We start from the raw sequence: 11,483 nt of genomic DNA on the forward strand, positions 1-11,483 counted from the left end.
ACGGCCGCTTCTACACAATAATATATTTAATGCATAAAAATATATTTATAAAGAAATTATTTTAAAATAAATAATACTAATTATAAATTTTAAATAGACAAATTACACGTAGTTCTTTTATACTAGTCCACGGTATTACAAAATTCTACGCGAGATTTGTTAAAAATCATCTCTCTTTTTCTATTAAAGAAAAATCATTTCTCTTTTAAAATATATTACTTTCTTCTCTCGACGACAACATCGAGAACAGCACTTTCAACGCCAACCTGACTATAGCTCAGAATAAGCCCTTCTTTTACATGAATCCATCCTTCATAAATCTTTGCATTCATTCTCTGAATTCGTTTACCTTAATTCAATTCAAGCAATGACATTAATCTGCTTGGTCGCCATTGCAATGACGTCGCTCTTGTTCTCGCCGACTTCAGTCTCTGCTCATTTCTTCCCCAGTATCGCGTCGACACCTTCGGGGTTAAACGATATAACTGGCCCATGGGACTCCTTCCGAAATCTCTCCGGCTTCCACGCCGGCGATAAATCCGACGGCTTGCCCAAGCTCAAGCACTACTTGCAACACTTTGGTTACCTCAGCAACTCCAAGTCCAACCACACCGAGGACTTCGACGACTCTCTCAAAGCCGCCATCGAGACCTACCAGAAAAACTTCAACCTCAATGTCAGTGGCGAGCTCGACCCACAGACCGTCCATCAGATCATGCGGTCTAGATGCGGCGTTCCTGATATCATCAATGGCTCTACGACAATGAATGCAGGGAAAGCTACGCCGTCCTATAACGGCACAAACTTCCACTCCGTCTCTCACTATAGCTTCGTTTCGGGCATGCCGCGGTGGCCGAACAACAAGTGGGACCTGACCTACGCTTTCCGGCCAGAAAACCAGCTCTCAAACGACGTCAAGAGCGTGTTCTCCCTCGCCTTCGACCGGTGGTCCTCGGTGACGGTGATAACGTTCTCGCAGACGGAGTCGTTCTATGACTCGGACATCCAGACCGGGTTCTTTGTGGGTGACCACGGGGACGATTCGCCGTTCGACGGTTTGCAGGGGCGCCTGGCCCACGCGAACCCGCCGACTAGTGGAAAGCTTCACGTGGACGATGACGAGCACTGGGTGGTCTCGGGTGACGTCACCGCTGCCTCTTCTGCGTTTGCAGTCGACCTCGAGTCTGTGGCCGTGCACGAGATTGGGCATCTTCTAGGTCTGGGCCATTCCTCGGAAATTGACGCGATCATGTACCCGTCACACCCTGTTCGGACGAGGAAGGTGGAGCTTACCAAGGATGATATATCGGGAATTCAAGAGCTATACGGAGCAAACCCCACTTACAACGGTTCGTCATCTACTACTCCACCAGCTCAGAACGTGGGAGAAACCAGTTCTAGTTCAGCCCAGAAATCGGGTTCTCCCTGGAGCCTGAAGTTCAACTTCGGACTTGGATTATTATTGTTGCGCATGCTTTTGTAGAATTTTATAATTTCCCGGTTGATTTTATTTTATTTTTTGTGATATACACTTTTTTTTTCTTAGAATAATATTTAGGTCCATTTGGATACAAAATCACTCCTAATCCATTTCATTTTATCATTACAATTTTCTCAAATTTTCATATAAATTATATAATAAACAATTCAATTTTTTTCAAATCTCAAAATAATAATAATAATAATAAATAATATTCTAATAATATTTTATTCAACTCATCTAAAACCATATCATCCTCATCTTACCATCCAAACAAGTCCTTAATGTAAAAAATCGCACAACAACATGAATAAGAGAAAGTGTCATTCTCGAACCACTAAGGTAATCCAAGACTAGATGAGGTAGTTCGAAGCAATGGTACCATGCCCGCACGTACAACCATATCAATGAATATAAAATAAATACAGAAAATATAAATAGAGGTGAAGACACACATATTTACGTGGTTCGGCACATAGCTTATGTCTACGGATCATTTGAAGGGCAAATCTACTATAATATATATTAACGTCGTATTTCGCACACCTTTAGGCTAGGCTCCGACAACTCAAGTCTTCCAAAATAGGCATGTAAAAGATGGAGAAAATGCAACTAGCAGAGGGCGGCCTTGGGGCCGGCGAGTATTCGATGCCAAAGTTAGTAAATAAGTGAAAGAGTTTAGGGATCAGAGAGCTTATTCTCATACCTGAGACCTGCTATTTATACTATAAGTTTGGGGGGATAGATCGTGTTTGCCCCCATGGAGTCTACATCCTTCATACTGTTCTTGTGTTAGAGTCCTTTAATGTGGTGTGGCTCTGCGATGACGTCATTAATGTGGCATGTAGTCTGGATAGTGGTGCCATTAATGCGAAGTAGTTTTTCAATTTCCTTCTCCCAGACAATATCCTTGGTGGTCCGTTGATGTCTTTCTTGTCAGAAGATCAAGGGTTCCCGGCATATTTTGCCTGCTGTGCAGACGGGCACTTGAGAGCTGGACACTACTCGATAGGCCTTAATATCGACGAGTCTCAGCCCCTGCAGCACCCTCCCTCCTGCAGGTGACGTCCAAAGGACCCTACCCATGGGCAGGGTTGGAGACTGTTTGTTCTAGGTGGGCCTTTGGTCTTACTTCCCTTAGTTTTTATTCACAGTCCTGCTGGATTTAGAATGAGGGGAAAATTCCGTTACAGTTACCACGCTAATTCTCACCGGACGAGTACGGTGGATATTTATCACTACTTGAACCTGCCTTGCTACTGAAGTCGTTTGTTGATGTATGCACGGTCCCGAAGTTCAAGGAGACTCCCGCCGTTTGGTTATCTTGGCAACACTTCCCCATCACTCTTGATTGACTCGCCTTTTGATGATTTTGATAATGACTTTTCAAGCTCATTAATGTTGAGGGTGTCAGTCGGCTCTTCGCATTCGCGTCACTTCACAGATTATACTTCCAGAATTTGAAGTGGCTCATACTTCTCCCTTTTGCCATAGGGTGTGGGAGACCAATTGTCGCCTTTCCCCTATATAAAGTAGGAGTTGGGGTTACATTCCTTTTCATTACGCAGTAGCCCTCTTACCATTCTTGTTTTTCCAATTTTTTCTTTCCTCTGCTCAACCTTCTTTCCATCCTTCACTATTTTATACGTCGGCGGTGATGGTCTCTGAAAAATCTACTCAACCTAATGTTTCCGGTGGAGGTGATACCGACGCTGGGCCATTGTTTGGGGGTGATGGCCTCTGAAAAATGCCTCTGAGTTGATGCTGGCCTCCCTAGAACTCACTTACTAGGTACCTGACTCGGTATCTTTTGAGGTTCCTGGCCCCAATGAGGGGGCCATTGATGCAGAGGGTCATTCTACTTGAGTGGCCCTATTCTCTTCCATATTTTCGTGAGGCCTGAGGCTGCCTTTTTACCCTGCCCTGTTTCCGACCTTCTTAACCACCTAGGTTTGGCCCCCTCCCAATTGCATCTGAATGTCTAGAGACTTTTGATTTGTTGCAGCATTATCTAGCGGCGTGCTCTACTAGAATTGTACCTAGACTAGGTGGATCTTAGTGGCCGTGAGTTCCTCCTTACCCATAAGATGCGGCGGCAAAAGGGGAACATTTACAGTTTTAGGGCGATAGACGCCTTGATTAACCTGGAGCCGAGGTATCGCAAGGTGAAGGACTGGTCTCCAAAGTTCTTCTTTGTGTCTGGCCGGGGGTGGGAGTTCCCTGTAGGCCAAGTGAGTTACCGTGAGTTCTCGATTCGAACGAACTGGGGGAGAGTCCTAGAGGATGAGGCTGTGCGTCCGTCGGCTACTTCCCATGAGGCGTAGTGCATTGCAGTTGTCCGTGAATGGGTGCAGAAGAACCCCGACGGCGTCTTCTCTGAAGTCCTTCTCTCTACCGAGAGCTTAAGAGGTTCCTTGCCTCTCCTTGGCCACCTTCCTTTTGATGATAGAGTGACCGGGGCCCGACCCTGAGTTGTTCCTGCCCGGAAGGGCCCCTTAGACCTTTCTCCGCTGGGTAAGGGGAATAAGCCTCACCTGGAGAGTGCTCGGGTTGACAACAGACCCTTTTTCGGAGCTTTGAATCCCCCATGGTGAGAGTCAGCTACCCAGAGGTCAGTTGCCCTGCGGCCTTGGCAACTTTGTGAAGGTGCTGGAGAGGGGGCCAGCCGACGATCCCCCAACGACGTCACTGTCGGCCACTACTGTTGAGGTATCCATGGATGAGGTTGATATGGATGCCCTAATCCAGAACCTCTTTGCGGCCGAGGTTCCTAGGCGAGCTGACGAGGAGCAACGCTCTTCTTCATGGATTTCTCCACCTTCTTTGTCTTGCTCTGCCGTTGGTAGCCACTATTTCAAGGATGAGACCACTAACCAATCGGCGGCGGCTGCTAATTACAGCAACCGTGCAGAGGTGGAGGGCCATGTGGGAGGAAAATCCCTTTTCAATGTTGTAGTTTGTGTGGGTTCATGGAGTTCGGTTACTGACCTGCCCATCCAAGCAGAGCACCCAAATGGGGGTGATTCCCCTCTGGATGTTATAATCGGCGAGGGTTTGGGGGGTTTGTGCAAAGGTCAAACTGCTCCTCCTGAGGTGGCCGCGCAATCGTCTGAGGCTGAGGGCTCTGCAGAAGTCATTCCTCCTTTATCTCGGCTGGAAACTGGAGGAAGCTGTGCAGAGGCCATCAGTCAGGTCGTCAAGTGCTTGTCTTGCTTCTTCCATCAGGTTTGGCCGTTTCTTTCTATTTTTTTCCTTCTTCTTGTTTTTTAGTCTCCCCTTACTGATTGTTGTATGTCGGCCCTTGTTGTTGTCAGGGTACCTCCCAGATGGCGATTTTTATTGTGGACGGCCAATAGGCTATTGTGTGGGAGAACCTAAGCCTCCACTCGATGACTAACACCTCCCTTCACTGTGCTCGCAGCAAAAGGGAAGAGAGGGAGTTGTTGAAGCGTGAGTTGGAGAGGATGCGACTTGACCTGGCAGATGAGCGTAGGAGGGTGAGGAAGCTGGAGAGCTGCCGGAAGAAACTCAAGAGGAAGGCGAAGGAAGAGAGGGAGTAATTGGAGTAGCTTAACTAAATTCTTCGGGCCGACTTATCCCATGTGCAGGATGTCGCCCTTCACCTGGATAAGCAGCTAATGTTGTTCTCAGGAGTTCGTGATGAAGTGTGGGGACACGGGCTTGTTGAGGGTTATAGGTTGATGCAGGACCACCTCTTGGGGAGTCCGGAGTTGCGTTCGAGGTCTTTCATGAAATATCTGTAGGGCCTTAATCTTGCCGATATTTGCAGGGCCTTTAGATTTGGTTGCAACCTAGGGAGGAAAGAGATGCCCAAAGCTTTCTTGGGCCCTTTGTTCCCGCCCCAGCTATTGCAAGGCCGGGTGATCCTACTCCTGATGCTCTCTAGACTGGTGCTCCCAGCGCTGAGACATGATGATTCCATTCCTTAGTTTCCTAGAGTGCTACGACTCCATTGTTTTGTTCTTCTTTTTTTTTTTTTTTTGTGGCCGGCGTGGGAGTCGGTGGGATTCCTGCCCACCCCGCTAGCTGGCCGTTCATTCGTCTGTGATGCGTTTGTTTGCTTTACTGGATAGTTGTCCTCCCGGGACTTCCCAGTGAACTTTCTCACCGATGCCTTCCTAATTTTCCGTAGTTATTTTGTTTATTGTTTCAAGTTATGTCTTTTTGAGTGTTTCCTTCTTCTTGTGTGGTCGGCTTGGGGAGCTAGCCACGAGCACGATTCACCCCGCCAGTGCCAAGCCCATACCTGATGACTCCGCTTGGCTATTTTATTCTCCACTTTATCTTTCCTTTATCGCACAATATTCCTGCGGGGCTGATCCCAAGACCCGCAGCGGGGAGACAAGACGACCTCCAGCTCGACTTGCCTCTTTCATCAACGGCGATGTGGGCTGCTAGGATAGTTTTGAAATTATACCTGTCTTCTTTCATTTATCATTCTGTATCCATCCTATTTGCCAAGTAAGAATTATCATTACTCTTTTTGGAACAACGGTCAATGTCTCAAACCTGAGTCTTTTGGCCTATATCATACCATGCTGTTATTGTCGGTACCGTTGATTTCCATGCCTTTAGCTCAAGTATTTGGGTGACTCATAGACTTGGCCCACTTTCCACAGGGGAGAGGTCAGGACGCCTTAGGCCAACCTGCCTCTTTAAACCCCCGATGAGGTAATTTCTTTGGGTGGCTGTTGATTGCTTTACCCTTGAGTTGTGGTGAGTATTCGGACATTCTGTGACCAATTCCACTTCTGCTTATTGACACTATGTAGCTTCCTGTGTGATGCCTTTTTCTCTTTGGAGATTCCGTTTACATCTAGTAGTCGAAAGACTAAGCCCGCACTCAATTGGGGAGAAGTCGGGATGCCTCAAGTCAACCCGCCTCTTTTGATTCTCTAGAGGGGTAACTTTTTTGGACGGCCGCGGGGACGGCCTGTTCTTTCACAGTGATTTGAGTCGGGATAAGTATTCAGGTAGCCGCGAGGCTGATCCCGCTCTCTATCGTGGGAGGGATAAGACAACCTTTAGGCCCACCTTTCTCTATGGTATCCCGCAGGGAGGTAAGTCGTTCGGGCAGTCTGTTACTAAACCCGCTCCCACTTGCTAACATCACAGGGAAATGTAAAATTTTGGGCCAAGCTGACGCTGAACCCACTTTTCGTTCGCAGTGGAGGTCGGGGTAAGTGTTCGGGCTGCCCAAAGGCTAGACTCGCTCTCCATTGCAGGAGGGATAAGACAGCCTTTAGGCCTATCTTTCCCTATGGTATCTTGCAGGGAGGTAAATCGTTCGGACAGTCTGTTACTGAACGCCCTCTCGCCTGTTGATGCTTACGAGAAATGTAAAGTTTTTTTCATTTCAAGTAGCTGAGGACTAACCTGCACTCCATCGAGGGAGGGACAAGACAACCTTTAGGCCTATATTTCCCTATGGTATCCCGTGGGGAGGTAAGTTCGGACAGTGATATAGTTGGTCCGCTCTTCACCATAAGAGGAGTCGGGGTAAGCTATTCGGGTCACCGGAGGGGCATGACCCCCTCTCCATTGCGGGAGGGGTAGAACAACCTTCGACCATGTTCTCCTAGTTGGTCCCGTGGGAGGTGCGTTGTTCGGGCAGTTTGAGACTGGACCCGCACCCGCTCATTGATATCATAGAGAAGTAAGTGTTGGGTCAGGTTGGCGTTGATCTCACTCTTCGTTATGGTGGTGGATGGGATAATTCATTCGGGGAGCCGTGAGGTTGACCCGGCTCTCCACTATGGGAGGGATAAGACAACTTTTAGGCCTACATTTCCCTATGGTACCCAGCAATGAGGTATGTTGTTCGGGCATTTTGTGACTGGACCCGCACCCGCATGTTAATGCTCGCAAGGAAGGTAAGCCTTCGTCTTCGGGCCGCCCGAAAGCTGACCCGCACTCTGTCGCGAGAGAGATAAAGCAACTTTTAGGCCTACATTTCCCTATGGTATCCCGCGAGGAGGTAAACATTAATCTATCAATAACTTTGTCGTTGTGGATTTTGTTAGTCGCAAATTGTCTTGTTGACGTTTTTCTGATAACATAAAATTTTGAAGTAGGCGTTTTTCATTGTCCTAAAAAATCACGTTTTTAATTAAATATCAAGAAATTACATGTTGGAAAAAAAGATATTACAAGACAAAGGGAAACAGAGTTTTCGGCCGGGTAGGTTGTTGCTCATTCTTTCTTCTGGTAGCCACGCACCCCTTACTCCCTTCTGAGCTTAGTAGGGCGAGTCGCAGACAAAGGCCTACCAGGGCTCTTCAAGTGGTGCATGGCCTATTCTTTCATGACAGTGCCGTCCGAGCTGAGCTCACCATCCTCCTGCTTCAGCTCTTGGACGTAGCATTCCCTTGTCAAGATCTGATCGCCTCGAACTTCTGCCATTCCTTAGGGAGTTGAGAATTTCATCTTGAGGTGGTAGGTTGACATGACGGCTTGCAAGCTGTTGAGGGTGGGCCTTCCAATAATGGCGTTATATGACGACGGGGTCCTTACTACCAGAAAGTTGACCATGACAGGGGCCATGCAGGGGCTGCTACCAATGAGGACTGACAACGTGATGGTTCCCACAGGCTGAACCATACTTCTGGAGAAGCCTTCAATGGCATGGGGGGCAATTGCTGCTGAGCAGCATCTATTCCCATTCTGATGAAGGCTTCCCAAAATAGGATGTCTGTAGAACTCCCGTTGTTAATGAGGATTCTGCAGGTAGTGAAGTTGGCGACGAGCATAGTGACCACCAATGTATCTTCATGGGGTATAGGACTCCATCCTCGTCGGCCTCCTTGAAGGAGATGTCAAGGGTAGGGTCGCCGCTTTGATGCTTTGCGGGATGGTTCTCAGCTGAGTACATCTCGTGGTATCGAGCTTGCCTGATGTCTGCTTTTCTGCTCAAGGAGGAAACACCCCCACCCACAAATCCTCCTACTATGGTTCTGATAGCCCCCCCCAAGGCGTGGTGGAGAACGAGGACAGACTTGTTGTGGTTCCTGTGTCGGTGGTTGCCGCCAAGGGCTGTCTTCCCTCCTGTGTCAGTTGCCTTGATCCCTGCTCCTTCCTCTTGACCTTCCCCTTCTTTTTTGCTCCAGTATCTGGGCCGGGGGGTATCATTGCCTTTCCTGCTCTGCATATTCCCTTCTCCCTTGTTGAAAGAAGCAATCCTCGGTATTATGTGATTGGATCTGTGGTATGTGCAGTAGTGGTGCGCTATACCCCGGTCATCCTCTTTTTGGGCGGAGGAGGTGTCAGCCTCGTGGATGGTGAATGTGGGCCAGTCGAACTGAGGTCCCGGTCCACTTGTTGAGACTTCCTCCTGCCTATTATCTTGAGAGCTCTTCTCAGACTTCTCGTGTGGCTTAGCTTTAGCCTGGGCCTTTGCCCTCTTCTCTGCTCGCTCAAACTCTTTCCACCTTGGCTCCATCAAAACTCGAAGAGTGTTTTTCGTGTTGATGAAGTTATCGGCCTGGTCCATAAACTCTCATAATGTCATAGGAGTCCTCCTTGCCAGCTCGACCATAAATTGGGATCGCAGCCGTACTCCTCCCAGAAGCGCCGTCAATCTTATCTTCTCATTTTGGTCGTTGGTGGTCATGTGCTCCTTGTTGAACTGGGCTAGGTAGGACTTTAGGCTTTCGTCCTCTGCTTGTTTGAGGGTGAGGAGGTACGCCGCCGGACGCCACCTCCTTTGACTCGACATGAATTGAGTTAGGAACAACCTAGCTAGCTCACCAAAACTATCCACTAATCTAGGTGCCATTGACCCAAACGATATGCATGCTGGCCCCTTCAGGGTTAGTGGAAACGCTCTGCATGCTACTTTGCTTGGAAAGCCATGCATCGTCATGTGAGCCATGCTCAAGAGGGTTCCTTCCTCTGTCATATATTTTCATAGCTGGAACCCTGAACATTGGTGATAAGGGCACCGCCATCACCTCCTTCGTGTAAGGTAGGCTAGTGCTTATGAGCAACTGGTCTACCGTTGACGATGTACCCACTTTACTTTCTATTTCCTCGAATTTTCCTTTAAGGTTACAGAGCTCGTCCTGCATGTTCTTCTGCTTCTCGTCCTTATTTGCTTCAGCTTGTTTGTTCTGAAACTCCGCATGCTTACTATTGCTAGAGTCTACTCCACTGTTCCGCTCCTACCGAGGTTTTCTAAGTTCCTCATTTTCCTTATGAAGTATTTGCATTTCGTCACCCATTCCTCCATATTTTTCAATCTTGTTTCCATGGCGTCTCCCATGTATCTCTTGAGTTATCCGGAACGGGTTGTCGCAGACATAAGAAAGACACGTAACAATCACAAGGATCCCACAGACGGCGTCACTGTTAACGTCGTATTCGCACACTTTTGGACCATGCTCCAACAACTCAGATCTTCCGAAATGGGCTGGGGAGTCTTTGATGCCAAAGTTAGTAAATATTCTTAGAAGTTTGTAAATAAGTAAAAGAGTCTAGGGATCAGAGAGCGTATTCTCATACCTAGGACTTGCTATTTATATTATAAGCCTGGGGACAAATCGTGTCTATCCCCATGAAGTCTGCGTTCTTCGTACATAGGGGTGAAAGTTGGTTGATCCGGACAGGACCAACTCGGGACCCAGACCGGTCGGTCTCGATCCTTGAAATAGAGGACCGAGAATTTTCAGTACGGTCCCGGTCCAGGCGTTTCCCACCCCGGATCGGACCGACTGAATTTAAAAAGTATATATTATGCCTACTATGCAGACGGACACTTGAGAACTGAACACTACTCGAGGGGCCTTCAGTTCGACCAGTCTCATCCCCTGTAGCATCCTCCCTCCTGTAGGTGACATCCAAAGGACCCTACCCATGGGCCGGGTTAGAGACTATTTGTTCTGGGTTGGATCTTTAGTCTTACTTCCCTTAGATTTTATTCACGGGCCTGCTTGGTTTAGAATGGGGGGAAGATCCCCTTACTATATGAGTATTTTACAGTTTCTCATTTTTCTCTATACAATAGAGGTCGAATACCTCTTTGCTGGAGAAGATCATATCCTGGAGCTCTTATTCTGAGGTTGAAGATAACTTCTGTGTTCTTGTAATAGTCACTTAGTCGTCTCCAAGAAGTCCTATTTCCTCATATCTCAAATCCCCTTTTATTAGGCCCTGTCAGTTGTAGGCATAGATGTCAGATTTATGTTATTCTTCGTTTACATATCTAACTTGCTTTCCTCTATTTTCTTATTTTTTCCTTATTTTTCTCTTCCCATTTGTCGTTTCGTTTTCCTTATCCTCTCATTGGCTCTTCCACCACTTGCCTAGGCCTAGTATTTCTAGGCCTCCCCTTCAAAACCGTTAAAGAAATGTAAAATTAGGAAAGAGGTCTTATATTTTATAATAAAAAGAGTATTATAATTTGATATTGATCATATCAAACCGCGTCAATCTCATCTCTTTATGGACTAAACATTTCATGACATACAGTTCTACAACAAATGTAGGCATGGAATTACAAATTACCGATATATTTGTAATTATCTTTGACTTATATATATTTATTGATGTGATACATTTTAATTAATTATTTTCTTTTTTAAATTGAATTAGTTATCTATATTGTAACTGATATTTGAAAGTAATTAAAATATGTAATACTAACTTGCATTACAAGGAATGATACAATCTAAAATAAAGCATAACAGTATTAATTATTGTTTTCTTACAAGCTTTTAATTTATGAACGATCGATCTTTAATTTACGGGTGTGCAATATTGTTCCTTTCATTCTCGGGATACAATTAGGATGATTTATGCAATCAATATGAACACGCTAGCTTGTACCGATCAAATGTCGACATTTAATGTGGTCAGCCTTATTTTCTACGTATTGGGAGTCAAGTTCCCATATTCAAAGTATATGATTTTTTGAATGTTGATCAAAATAAGACATTATAAGTCACATTATGATCATCGTATATTTTTCTACCTGTTATAACCAAAC

At 46.4% G+C, this 11,483-nt stretch overlaps 1 protein-coding gene across 1 annotated transcript; it reads left to right on the forward strand.

The window, feature by feature from the left end:
• The first annotated feature begins 299 nt into the window (after positions 1 to 299).
• On the forward strand, positions 300 to 1,483 carry LOC108984976 (metalloendoproteinase 2-MMP-like). Its single transcript, XM_018957093.2, has one exon. It carries the CDS (start codon positions 368 to 370, stop codon positions 1,481 to 1,483), a length of 1,116 nt encoding a protein of 371 aa, XP_018812638.2. The 5' UTR covers positions 300 to 367.
• The last annotated feature ends 10,000 nt before the right edge of the window (positions 1,484 to 11,483 follow it).

Source organism: Juglans regia, chromosome 13 (assembly GCF_001411555.2).
Source record: "Juglans regia cultivar Chandler chromosome 13, Walnut 2.0, whole genome shotgun sequence".
Taxonomy (NCBI): domain Eukaryota; kingdom Viridiplantae; phylum Streptophyta; class Magnoliopsida; order Fagales; family Juglandaceae; genus Juglans; species Juglans regia.